The sequence below is a fragment of the Pagrus major genome, chromosome 5, assembly GCF_040436345.1.
Source record: "Pagrus major chromosome 5, Pma_NU_1.0".
Taxonomy (NCBI): domain Eukaryota; kingdom Metazoa; phylum Chordata; class Actinopteri; order Spariformes; family Sparidae; genus Pagrus; species Pagrus major.
This window is the reverse complement of record NC_133219.1, coordinates 19614406-19628348: the sequence shown is the minus strand read 5'-3', so window position 1 is coordinate 19628348 and position 13943 is coordinate 19614406. Positions and strand designations below refer to the sequence as shown.

Below are 13943 nucleotides of genomic sequence, written 5' to 3'. Positions count from 1 at the left end.
AAAATTAGAGATGAAAAGAGAGCAGAGAGTTGGAGCCAGAGAGAGTTGCTAATGCTTCAGTCAAACATTGCAAAATCATGTACTGTGTCAAGGGGGAAATCTCACGTCATGACAACAATCAACCCTGTCACATTGTACGTCAGTGTTGGCGAGTGTTAACTTTGAACCTCTCTGCTGATGTTAGACATTTAACCGGATGTTTGCTGAAAAAACATGATCACTGAGTTGTTTTCTCATTTGAAGAGCTTAATTTGGATCCAATTCTGAAGCCTTTTGAATCTAAAGTTAAAAGTGGCTCCTTAAACATGCAGCTCTTGCTGACCTGTTCCCACCTCCCTCCCCAACACAGAGCTCCATGAACAGGATGGCCATTCAAGCCTTGGAAAAGATGGAGACGAGAAAGTTCAAGGCCAAAGGAAAGGGCCAGCGCGAGAGCAGCTGTGGAGCCTCTGATTCACTGAGCAGCAGCTCCACCTCCGACTGCGCCATCTGTCTGGAGAAGTACATCGATGGGGAGGTGAGAGAAGAATGTTTGATTTAAAGTCATCTGCTTTGCATGATTGATTTGCTCTCGACATTTCTTGTTTGGTCTTTTTTCTGTTCATATGTCCTGCGTCAATATTTACTTTTATTTTGAAATCAGCTTTAAAGTCTGTCTTTGCATTGCTAGCTAATGCATGAAAGTGACAAAAAATTCAAGTCTTTTCCCGTCACTTTTATAACATTACATCAACTTGGTATTGTAATGTGTGAACGGTGTCCTCTTGCTGCAGGAAGCACAAATTTTGATGTGTCGGGACGTAAAATCCAATCACTATTTGTTTCAAATCTCTACATTTTTATGAACATTTGTCAAAAACGATCATTATAAAAACATAATAAATCAAAGAGTCATGACAAAAATGCACAACCAGGGGAGCATTTTCAGACAGAAAACCAACAATTTAGCACAGAATGCTTTTAATCCAAAGTGCTTTATAGTGCCGTGCGTGCAAAATTAGACCATGTAGGAGCTGAACCTCTTAGCTTTGGCAGTGTTTGTGTGGTCATCTACCCACTGTGCTTGTTTTCTTTTCATTACATATGCTGTAGACATGAAACATAATGCAGTCATGTGGACAATAGAATGGAAGTTCCCCTGATGTGCTCGGGGACCGCAGTCCTGCGATCTTTCGGTGACGTTCTTTCCGGCGCCTTTTAGATGTTTAGTTCGGTCTTTCAGAGCACCTGGAGAGATAACGGTACCCAGAGTGCACTGGATTGTGATTATGCTTCCTGTTTTCCCAGTGTGGCCTTCTTTAATCCTTAAAGGAGTCATTGTCATAATATGTATCCTAATCTTGGCACTTTGAGGGTTTACTGTAACAGCATTGCTCATCCTCAGCACGGACGCTGGAGGAACAAACCCCAATGCCCACAGGGACATAGCTGGTGTATGTGTGTGTGTTTTTTGTGGTTATGTGTCTCTTCTGTAAGGAGGAGAAGAAAACACAACAAAGCATGGCGCCAGGATTGCACAGAGGAAGTGGCGATATAAAAGGCTGAATGGCATCAAAGCAGTTTTTGAGCAGTGAACCGAGCAACAAAAGCTTGGGTGGAAAAGAGCCCAAAGATGAGTCACATTAAGCCATCGAGTTAAAAGTATTTACGGCAGTGAAAGACCTCTCGCTGCAAGAATAATATAATAATTCATATTCACAGTCCCTCCTGCTTTTGTGTCTTGGAATTCCTTCATGCCAGTTCTCCGTCTGAATACAAAGTGCCGCATTCTTTTCATATCAATCCTCGAGTGTGAGCCTCTTGTTTGTTTTGTTCCAGAAAGTGGTGACATTGAGCATCAGAGTTGTATTTGTGCTGTGGCGTCTCGTAAGAGTTGTGTTTGTTGCATGACTTCGAGTTGGCTCCTCGGTATTAAAAACTTGATAAGACTCAACCACCTCAACCAAATGACAGTTCTGTCCATCTCTGCTGCCACCCTCTGGACATTCAGATTCTCCTCAACAAACATCCCCCCCCTGTTGCAGTTTGTCATGTAGCTAATTTAATCTGGAAATTTGTAGCTTTGGGAGATTTCTTTTATTGCCTTGAAAACGTACTTGTATAAATGACATTGGACCTTTTTAAGTTTACCCATTCCACTGATTTGCAAACATAATATGTAGCTACCCCTGTAATTGTGATTTATAGTAGTTAGTGCCTGAATTGATGGTGCAAGCCCTAAAAAAATAACCGAACCATTTAACAAAAATAATGCGGGATTACTGTACTGCATTTGGTGTTTCAAAGAAATGAACAGACTCTACTTATTAGCTTCATATTAAATGGATAGATGTGCTTGCATTTGTGAATTTAAGGATATCTGATTCTGCCAGGAAGCATCTCAAAGCACACGTTTATCAAGAAGCATCTCTGTTGAAAACAATTATTTGCAATATTAATTGAATAAGAGAAAATTAGATGTTTTTGTCCATCTGCTGTGTGGAGATGTTGTGGACCTTTTCTAAATTAAAGTTTTTTAGCACACAAATTATCAATATTAATATTTAAAAATACTTCAATATTTGATATTTAAACATTCTAATGATGATCAATGTATATAGAAAACAAGGCACAATAGTTTGATAGTTGTATCTTTTCTATTTCAGGTTTGCACTCTGTAGGTCACAGCACAGGTAAAATCTGACTTGTTATGAATCTTGTTGTATTTTTCTCTCCTCAGGAGCTGCGGGTTATCCCCTGTGCTCACAGATTTCATAAGAAATGTGTCGACCCCTGGCTGCTCCAGCATCACACCTGTCCCCACTGTAGACACAACATCATCGGTGAGTTGGTGCACAACCTCTGACTGTTTTGCTTTGATGTTTAGATAAATAAAATACAAACTCCTGAAAGAAAAAAGTTCCTAGATTATAAAACACTCAAAGTTCCTTTTCATCTGTGAGACCCTAAACGTTACATTTTTTTTTCATAGAGCAAAAAAAGGGAAATCCAGGACCCTCGTGCATGGATCCTGGCAACCCAGTCCACGGCCGGCAGCGGGTGGTGTTGCCAGTTCATTATCCCGGCAGGGTGCACCGGGCTGGCCAGGTGACAGCCTACCCAACCAGGACCAGCATGGACCCCCACGGAAACCCCATCACAGTGCTCACTGTGGACCAGCACCCAGATCCTCAAGGTCTTTACCCACCCCAGTCAACGTCTGCCTTTCTCCGGAGCTACCACCCCACCCTCCACCTGGACCATTCCCTCAACCCTCACCACTGTGGACTAGATCACCGCGGACCCCCCGCCTACCCAGCACAGCCGCATCATGCTGCTTTTAAACGACCCAAGTTTCATGGTCGCAACTTTTCCCGAGCAGCCTGCTTTTCGCAGTACGAGACTATGTACCAGCACTACTATTTTCAGGGGTTGACTTTCCCTCAACAGCCTGAGGGTGGCCAAGGGCCTGCTATGGCAGGGCAGCTTGGTGGAGGAGGGGCCCACAAGGGCCACCACAGCAGGGCCTTTCAGCAGGGGCTTCTATACCCCACAGTGGTACACATGGCACCCGCTTCATCTTCAAGGATAGGTGATACTGGCAGCACTTCTGGCCTGAGCTGTTACCATGGCCACCGCTCAGTGTGTAGTGGTTACCTTGCTGACTGCCCTGGCAGTGACAGTAGCAGCAGTAGCTCAGGCCAGTGCCACTGTTCCTCCAGCGACTCCATGTTGGACTGTACTGAGGTCAGCAACCAGGGTGTGTACGGTAGCTGCTCCACCTTCCGCAGCTCGCTGAGCAGTGACTATGATCCTTACGTCTACCGGAGTAAGAGTCCGTGTAGGGGATCCACAGGGGAAGCAGGGGCTGCGTCTTGCACCACAGTTCCTGCTGAGGATTCGTCATCCTCTGCTCCCTTGGGACATGACTGCCTCCAGCTCCCTCCTGGAGCTTCGGGATATAATTCGGGGGACCACCTCTCCAACTGCAGTTTGGAGCCCAACTACAGCAGTCGCTCATCACTGGAACCCAGGGAGAACAGCAACACTAGCACTACCTCAGCCGGGGCTCCAGAAGCTCCCGGAGCAGACAGGGGGAAAGGGGCACAGGAAGAGTCAGGGGAGCTTGGAGCAGCAGCCTGTAGCTGCTGCTTTGAGGTGCTTCCTCCCAATGTGGAGTGCAAAGGGCAGGACTTGGACCAATCTGGGCCTTTGGCCGCAGGACGCTACCACAGGGGGATGGACTTTCAGAGCTCAACCTCCAAGAACTACTTTGCCCCTGAGCACATGTGCCCTTCTTCAGAACAGGTGAGCTACGAAGGGCTGCCCTGCTGCTTCTACAAAGAGATGAAGGTCCATAGGGCCACAGCAGGGCGTTACACCGAGGACTACGCTGTTAATGTGCAGTACGCGCATGCAGACTCAGAGGCCTGCTCTGGACAGGGCTGCTGCGAACTCAATCAGAGAATACCCATAATTCCTGAGGACACAGATTGTGAATTGGGCACAGGGGCAGAGACCCAGAGCAGTTTATTGCCCATTAGTGTGACAGTGGAGGCAGAGGTGCGGACAGGGGAGCGACATGAGCCCAGAGAGGGGTACTTCACCTCAGGACAGTTTAGAGGTCAGCCATACCCTCAGGAGGAAGAGACCAGGGCTTTGTTCCACCCTCAGCTCTCTGCAAGCCCCACTGCACTGGGAAGCAGTACTTCAACAAATGAGGGAGGTCTGGGTTTACGAACTTGAGCCCAGAAAGAAGGGATTCAGTTAAAAGTATGTATTTGGTACCGTATCAGTCAGTCAGTGAAACCCTCAGCTGCCTTGTTCTAACCTTGCTCTCTGAGCGCTGAATGTTATCATCTTAGATTGTGTGGATTTCTACTGAAATGGCCCGTCATCTCTAGATATACAGAGTATCAAGTTCATTCCTGTGGCCACAAACATCTCGGCACCAAACTATGTTACCATAGTGCTGAGACAAAAAGTGATACTACAAATATGGATGGAGGTTATAAACTGAAGCTAGAGGTGGGTTGGTGTTGGCATCCGACTGTCTGGGTTAGGCCCCTTCAGCGCTAAGTAATCTGGGCCAATTTCTTGTGAGATCTTTTCAGATTTTGTGAAGAACAAAATGTCTAGACTCCATCTTTTGTGCAAGATCTAGGAAATCTGAGATTTTTCTTCACAAACAAAGTACACTCTTAATTCATAAACATCTGCATCTACATGTATGTGCGCACATGAACACTGACTGCCTATAAAGCTTCAACCACCAACTCAAATAGGTTGTATGGACATAGCTATACCAAAACAGAAAGACATGATTGTTTGTTTGTTTTTTGTTTTTTTTTTACTTTTTTCAAGAGCAGGGAAATGGGTCTTTTTAAAGTGTCTGTGACCCACACATTTCTCTGAGGAGAAGAAGCTATCTATATATTACAGAAAAAATGCATAGAAATGTGAATGCAAGGCTGACACTGGTCTCTATTCAATTTAATACAGAATTTGTTTTATGCATTGCATTTCTGTCCATTAGTGGCCTACCTGTATGAGATGTGCCAGAGCAACATGAAAGCCTTATGCTGGTAAGCTATTTGTAGCAATATCTAAAAGACACTGCACCACTTTTAGTCGAACTCCAGACTAAAGTGACGGCGTCTTGGGGTCAGTAGATTTCTTCAAAAGTAGGGTGTAGCACTCTACCTCTTGTTTGGAAGCCCTTAAAAGTGTGTTTTGCTGTCACCCAATTTCCTCAATGAGGCATGCTCTAATAAATATCTATAAAAAGGTTCTAGCGTGTATTAAAAGGCCAAAGGAAAGTAGCTGGAAAAAGACTCATATTTCATAAGGGTTCCTTATTGTACTGTGACTTCTTTTTTTTTTTTTTTAAACAATGCAGTTATACATACCACAGTGTATCCGTTTGAATCATATCGTGCCATGCATAATACATATTCGCGATATCAATGCTTGTCATTCATGCCTTTCTGTTTGTCCTGCAGACTGTTTTTATACTGTTTCTATGAAATATACACATTCTCTACACAGAGGAAAACTTTCTGAAATAACCCTATTTATAAGTTAACCCAGTGCTGTAATCAAGTGAGAATCTAATCTTGCCTTTTGCATAGAGATATGTACCTACTGCAAATATAACATTTTGGGGTACTTGAGTCACTATTTAATTTTTTTGTTATTGTTTCTAGCACTTAAGAAGATTAAAGTGTACAAAAATTAATATTTTTTAATTTTTTAAGAATATAATTATTTTCTGTCATTACCATTACAAATGTTTAAAAAAGGCTAGAAATCAATCTGTGTATATTTCTGTACCTGTATAGCAAACACATTTCATAAATGGAAATATGTTCTCTGAATATTTATTTACTAATATATTTATCTTTAAGCCATGTCTTATGTTCAGAGTGTATGAACGTTTGAGTTATTTGGTTGCTTTTTATTTTGAGAAAAATCACTAACATGAGACTTTGTATATACATGGTAATTGCACACAAGACGATTAAATCTTCTCTGACCAAAAAACTGATTTTAAAACTTTAGTACCATACAGTTTTGTAATTAAAGTGTACAAAGATCTGTAAAATATACAGTTTTATTCAAGTAACTCATGTTGTGGTGTCCTCCTTTCCATTATTTGCATTTCACTTGGAGATTTTTCCTTTTTGCTTCCTGAAGGTGAGTAGCTATAGTTATTGCATGATCATTAGCAGTAACAGTTCCCTTCTCCTGTAGCTTGAGAGTAATCCAATCAAATACTGAGATCAACTTTTGCAAGTTTTATTATTCATTGCCAAAACATAGGTGTTACAAAAAATAATCAAAACAGACTGTATTCAAATGTTTTAACTCACTTGCCAGTTTTCTTAACATTGATAACACAGACACAGCAACATTTTGGTTTTCAATGTGGCATTCTTTACACTAAAATTGGTGTAAAGTACAGTTTTCAGTACAGTTTAATCAACAGGGAAAAAACAGTCAATAAATATATCATCCGACTTGATTTTCTGCCACTGTGCATAAACATCTGCAGAGAGCAGCTCTGGGGCTTCATGTTCTGAAATTAATGTCCAAGAACTCTGCAGACAGTTTGTCATACGGGCAGAAAAAGCCTGAAACACACAGCCAGTCTGTTGTTTTACACGAGGTGTTAGGAGTGCATCTCACAGCTTGAAACCAGAGTGAAGAGCCACAACTCCGCCAGTGAGGTTGTAGTACCGCACACAGTAGAAACCTGCGTCCTCAATCATTCCTTTAAACTCTTCCTGCAGAAGAGAAAGAGCAAATTGACATTACTGCACATAGTCAGGTTGGTGTTTGGCATCAAAAATTAAAACAAGCGTGAAGGAATACAACGTGGAAAATAGACAAAACATTAATTATTGATTAATCGAACATCATTTATCACATACAGATAGGCCCACGTCCTGTTTTCTGTTCCTACAGACTGTTTCAAAAAACAATTAACAAATTCATTATCAATTTAAAAATTTTAATAAATGTAATATCTGCTGTTCAGTCATGACTTGTTTTTAGGTTGCCAACTTTACACCTGGCCAGGGACTACAGATGACAACTAGTCTCTTGGCTAATTGTGGCATATTTACAGTAATGTTCAATAATATGCACTGTCCCTAAGAAAAAAAACTGGATAGAAAAAAAATAAATGACACTTGAAGACATCCCCTTTGACTCCGAGGACGTGGTGAACTTTTCTGGCATGTAAAGACTAAAAGTTAAATCATTTATATGAAAAAACAGTCAACAGAATAATTGAATTAGTTGTTAAATGAAGTCCAACTAGCAAAATTAATACTGATCATCTGTAAAGCAAAAATTCCACATGCCTCATGAAAACATCTCAACACAGGAACAATATGACAAGCAAGAAACATCAAACTAAATGATGGAAGCAACATGGTGGAAAATTGTAGAATAAGATCTGAACAATCAAAAGATTTAAATCAGGCCTGACTTGAAGTGAATCATGTCTGAATTGAGAGTAACAATGATAAAAATGAGGAGACAGAAATAAAACAATCAAATTTCTCACCTGATCTGGGAACTTGCGGATGCTTTCTACCAGATACTGGTACGACTTCCAGTCTCCAGCAATAACCTCTCCTAAAACTGGGATCATCTGGAAACTGTACGTGTCATAAAGCCTGGAAAATAGGACAGGATACAGGTTAGCAGGGGAGACTGAATTTGCTTTCTTAGAGCAGGAAACTGCTGCCAATCACTAATTTATCCAACATCTTATATATATAGATTTAAAGAGTAGTGAGGAATTTGTTCTTACAGAAGAAAGGTTTGTTTACATAAAAACAAAAAGTTATTTTTAATCAAACTAAACTCTTCAATTGAGTATGAGTATGTAAAAACATCTACAGCTTAAAGGGTTAGAAATGACTGACTGACCCTTTACATATAGCATATCTGTAAGTATCCATTGGAATTATTATATATATTATATTGAACTTGACAAAGTGCTAATCAGAAGGTGGATATTCCAGCTGGAGAAAGGCACTCCACGACACAAGGTTGGCCCCCACATGCTCTATAGTACTACGCAGCCAGAAGAGGGCAGTGTTTGTCCAAACTGAACAACGCAAAAGGATGTTGAGTTTCACAAATGTGCAGATTATGAAGTAATGGAGAGTACTTCTTGAAATGTCTCAATTAAGCAGAATCTCCTTTTATGAAAATGTAAATGTTGTAAAAAATGCAACATGAACCACATATCACAAAGTTACAAAAAAATCACTTCTCCTTAAATATGAGACTTACAAGGCTGATTCATATTCACACCGAGTCATCCACCAGGAGTTTTCACTCCTCCTCCTTCTCACCTTGCCAACACAGGATTTGTCACTTTGCTGAACTCTAAGCACATGAACCTGCCACCAGGTTTCAGGACCCGCTGAGCCTCCTGCAGTGCCTGAAAAAAATGTAAAAAAGGATTCGCACTATTGGTCTAACAACAGAAAACAAATTAACATTAGAAGCACTCCCTTCTTCGAACACCTTTTAATTGTCTTTTACAAATTGGCCTGAAGCCTGAAGTAAACATGTTGCTGTTTATCTTAATGCTCGACTCGAGGTGGAATGTGTTATCGTTATCGCTGGTATGGCCGGTATGTCTCTCTTCTTTAACTATTTCCCTTGTGTTAATCCATTGTAGGTGTCCTAACATGTGAACATGTTTTGCTGCTGTTTTGACCAGGACTGCCTGGAAGAAGAAATTGTGTATCTCAATGGTACTCTACTGGCTAAATAAAGGCTAAATAAATAAAAAGTTATTAATTAATTAATACACAAATAAATAACATTTCTAATGATCTACGCAAAAAAGAAATATATTTGTTGGTCAAAGCTTCTCTAAAGTGAGGATTTGCAAATTTTCCAGGATTAATGTCATTTTAAATTGGGTATCATTGGATTTTGGAGAGATTTCACTTTGGACTTAACAAATGTGTGAGCCCCACCTCCACCAGAAGTAAATTTGTTCCTTCAATGTTGTGTCAATTTTTACCCTTGGTATCAAACATGGGTATCGGATATTTATATCAAGTATTGTATCGAAGTTTAAAAATCCATTCCATTCAATCTTGACAACACTAGTGACTCCTCTTATTGCTATTGCAGGAGATGGAAATGTAGTTTGTGGCATAAAATGTAACTTAAGAAGACTTACTAAAAAGCAATGTTTTAAAGCATGTGAATTTAGAAAACTGCATATTAGATTTATTACCAATTATTTTACAGACTGTCACATTCACATTTTATTAAACAGAGTAAAAAAAATTACAAAAAAAAAAAAAAAAAAACAGTAAAAAAAAGGAGCTGAATGAATGCTTCATTGCTACGTTCCACTAACAGGCTGAGACCACTTAGTGCAGAGCTGTAGTAGCAACAGTCTTTATCAGAACATCTGTGCAGTAGCTGTCAGTTACCTGATCTATATGGGTGACGTTTCGAATGCCAAAGGCGATGGTATAAATATCAAACTGGTCATCATCAAAGGGCAGCTCCTCTGCATCCCCCACAACCCAGGACAGACCTGAAACATACATTGACACACAGAGGCTCAGAGTCAAAAACAAATCATGATGCAAGTGCAGCAAGTGATTAATTCCAGCTCTGTCTATGCATGGTTGCACACATCTAATTAGAGAAATTGGTCTCCATCTACATTTCCTGTCTGTGTGCTGTACCCAGCTGCGCAATTTGAATGTCTGGAAGTGAATGTCTGCACAAATTTATATTAATCTATAGAAATTACCCAAGACTGTTGACATCCAGACAAGTCACAGCTGCAGAGTTTCCATGTGATGAGCCTCATTCTGTCTTTGATCATATTTCATAGAAATGCTTACACTTAACATGCAGTGACCTGATATCTAGGATGATGAAATTATCTGATGAAATTAACATATTTAAATCCCCTAAATCTGGATTTTTATTTGGACCCTTATCAACTCACTGATACAGGCAACCTAAAAACACCTTCTTACATTAAGACCAATGCATTATTCCCTGAGAAATGTACGTAAACGTGGAAAAACTCCCTATTTCATAACCTTAAAAAAGTGGGAAATAATTCCACCAAAAGTTAGTTCATTAGTTTTTGTGTAATCCTGCTGACACGTCAACCAACTAACGGAAATGGGTGAAAGCATAACCTCCTTGGCGCAGGTAAGAAGACCAAGCAATCGTTGCCAGCTATCAACCCTGGACACTTTTTGATATGTTGTGTTAAGTCAGTCGGTTGTCACAAAAGGTTGAAGTTTGATTCACAACCCTGTGGACAGTGATCAGAAACCTGAATAAGATGTTTACACACTACAGTTTCCTCACTTTCTTTGAGAGCAACTCAACCAAAACATCTGGCTTTCTCAAAGAAAGGATGATGGTTATTCTGGCTCCTGTAATCATTGGGTCTTTACATGCACAGCAGCATGAACGGGGATATCCCCTAAAACCTCATCTGTGTACATGTAAACATGCTCACTAAAACCTCCAAGCTGAGGGGATCAGTTGTCTTTTTGGGCTCTTGAAGCACTTTTTAAATCAAAAACATACCAGCACTGATGCCCATGCTGTCCGCTTTCTGCTTTCCCACTTTCAGCATCTCCTTGTTGATGTCACAGACCACAGCTGTGGATTCCTGAGGCCCGTCCTCGTCCTCTGTGGAGTAGTTGTTGGAAATGTCCTGCCACGATGGCGTCTGCATGGATCGCGCCGCCCGCCGCTTCTGCCGCTCTTGTTGAGAGCGAACGTACTCCAGGAAACGGAAGGCAATGTCACCTGCAAGAGAGGGTCATCAAGAACGTAAAGTGAGGTGTGACACCGGGTGGGGTCGCAGATTGTTTTGCAGGGGCGCACAAAAAATGCTGTACCTGTTCCACCCGCCACATCCAGGAGTCGCACCCCGGGCTGTGGGTGCATGACATGAAGCAACATGTCCTTCCACACTCGATGAATCCCCAGACTCATGGCATCGTTCATGACGTCATACTTCTGAGCCACATTCTCAAAGACTTTATACACTGAAAAAGCAAAGAGAAAGAGAGGGCATCTGTCTCACTGGAAGCCGTTTACAGTATATTTTTATTTATAGTTTTATTTAGGTGTACTCAGATATTCTATTACACTTGCGCTATAATGCAACCAAAACACTTTATGTATTTTATGTTTTTCTCTTGATCCTTTTATGAACTGTGTAATTTTTTATTAGGTGTAAAAATGTTGCTGCGTTGTAACTGTATTCTTTCATATTTGAATTATTGGCAAATAAACTTGAACTTGACCTGTCCAGTAAACTGCATTCCTCTCTGTACTCTGTCAAACGTTTAGTATCTGTAGTGGGAAGTTAAATTAAACATTACATTAAATTTACAATGTCACAGTAAATAACTACTTAATTTGGATATGGTTTATGAAGGTATGATCTTTACTATGTGTCTGTATGAGTATAGGGAATTATTTAATATTCTTACCATTAATTTACGACATGCACCACTTTAAAATCCCAGAAAATGTCAGCCTGATAATACACAAAAAATGCAGCGTGCAAATTCTGGTACAGATACGTCCTATTTCCTATATCTCCAAACTTCATTTAAAAAACTGACAATTATAATTTCTTGCTTGCCTATGAAAAAAACCTCTGCCGGCTCAATTATATTTAAAACAGTATAAAAGTTCATGTCTACCTATTTAAAATTCGGCACACATATACTACACTAAACACCACTCATTCAGGCAGAATTCCCACTTACATATTCATTTCAAATTGGAAGCAATCACCTTTAAAACGCTCTGTTATACAGAGCAGAAGTGACACTTTATGGATTAATTGTATGCCGAATTATTCAACAAGTTATCACGACCCCAAAACCAATCTCAAATCCCGTCCCTCAAGGTCTGTTGATTTACAGAGAGGCAACAATGTTTTAAAAAGCATTATTTTGAATGAAGTTTGTTATCTCACACTATCCACCCAGATGAACAGAACGCACCCGCGGGTAGGTTTGCTGTAGCTCACCTTTCTTCGCCTTCTCTGACTCGGACACCGTTTCGAAACCAAAATGTGTACTTTTGTCTCCAGCTGCATCGCTGAAACACCGACAGGACGACGGTGCCCAACAGCAACCCGACCGACCTGGAAGTCCAGCAGCGGTAACGTTAACATTTCTGTGAGAAAGACGGATCACCCTCCGGACCAGCAGTCTCATGGACGCGGCCATGTTGCTTGATTATACAACTATGCGACAGTCTGTCGTCATTCGCAGGCGACGGTGACAGTGTTTCATTACAGGAGGCTGCATTGCAGTTTCACATCCAGTGTCAGAAACTTTCCACACTGCCACAATAGGTCGATAAAAAACCTTAAAACGTTTTGATTAAGTGAAACTTTTTAAATTATGGGCATTTTAGTTATTTTGTGAGAACCACATTGGCCTATGTGAGCTCAGTTTTCAGCTTTGTGCATTTTCCAGCTAATATAAGATGGTTTTTAAATAGTTTGTTTAGCGGAAGAAGTACGAGAACTTCCTGAACCCATAAATGGAAGTCATCCTTCATTTGAAGGATCCACCTGGTCATTTCTTTACTAAATCCTTGTAGGATCAACGTACAGTTGCATACACTCTAGGTGGAAAGAAATATTTAATATTTCTCCTTTTGTTGTGGTTACACCACTTGACATTTTCAGGGGCAATCAGTCTTACCTTTTGTAAAAAATAGTTCAAATGCTACTTCAAATTACATGAAACCAACATAAATACAAAATATACATTTTAGCAAACCTGACGCAAGCTTTTAAAACAATTTTTTTTTTAATTTTTGAATTGCTCATAATGCAAACCGTTATTTGTCACTGACCCAAATACAAGATTAAGTACTGTGGCTAAATTATAGGATTATGTGTAGACCATTTGCACAACAGTCATTTTGACATGAAAAGCTTCTGTTCAATTTAAGTGAAGTGGATTTATGTGACTTGAAGTGGATTTATTTTTATTTTTCAGCCACTGTAACAGGAAACATGTTCTGCTGATATGTCTGAATGACTGTGTTCATTTCATCCAGTTGGACTAAATATAAAACACTCAGTTAACAAGCAGAGGGAAATTTTTATTTAAAAGTTAAAGTTTATCTCTTTATGTCCCAGTTTGAATGATTCTTTTGAGATTAACAACTACAATTGAAATAACAAATTATCAAGTTTTTGGTTTTGATATAAATGTTCTGTCAATGCTTTAAAGATGTTTTGAATTATAAATGACAATGAAAGCAGTCTGTGAAAGTTACTCTTCCTCAAGTACAAACGAAACGTACAAATCAAAGTTTATATGATGTTGACACAAATCTTTGACAAAACATTGTAAGAAAACATGTAATTCAGGCAGGAACAGATGTTGTTTAATAGTAACATT

At 40.1% G+C, this 13943-nt stretch overlaps 2 protein-coding genes across 3 annotated transcripts in view; one reads left to right on the top strand and one right to left on the bottom strand.

The window, feature by feature from the left end:
• znrf3 (zinc and ring finger 3) overlaps positions 1-6604 on the top strand; it is a 71627-nt gene extending 65023 nt beyond the window's left edge. For both annotated transcript variants that reach the window (XM_073467274.1, XM_073467273.1), the window contains exons 6-8: positions 350-517; positions 2720-2822; positions 2972-6604. In XM_073467274.1, coding sequence (XP_073323375.1) covers positions 350-517; positions 2720-2822; positions 2972-4725 — 2025 coding nt within the window. In that variant the 3' untranslated portion in view covers positions 4726-6604. The remainder of the gene's footprint in view (positions 1-349; positions 518-2719; positions 2823-2971) is intronic.
• A 156-nt stretch (positions 6605-6760) lies between these two features.
• coq5 (coenzyme Q5, methyltransferase) lies at positions 6761-12761 on the bottom strand. The gene is made up of 7 exons (XM_073466541.1): positions 12551-12761; positions 11403-11552; positions 11086-11310; positions 9957-10063; positions 8853-8941; positions 8054-8165; positions 6761-7265 (listed from the first exon to the last, which is right to left on the bottom strand). Exons 1-7 carry the CDS (start codon positions 12750-12752, stop codon positions 7164-7166), a joined length of 987 nt encoding a protein of 328 aa, XP_073322642.1. The 5' UTR covers positions 12753-12761; the 3' UTR covers positions 6761-7163.
• Between the last annotated feature and the right edge of the window lie 1182 nt (positions 12762-13943).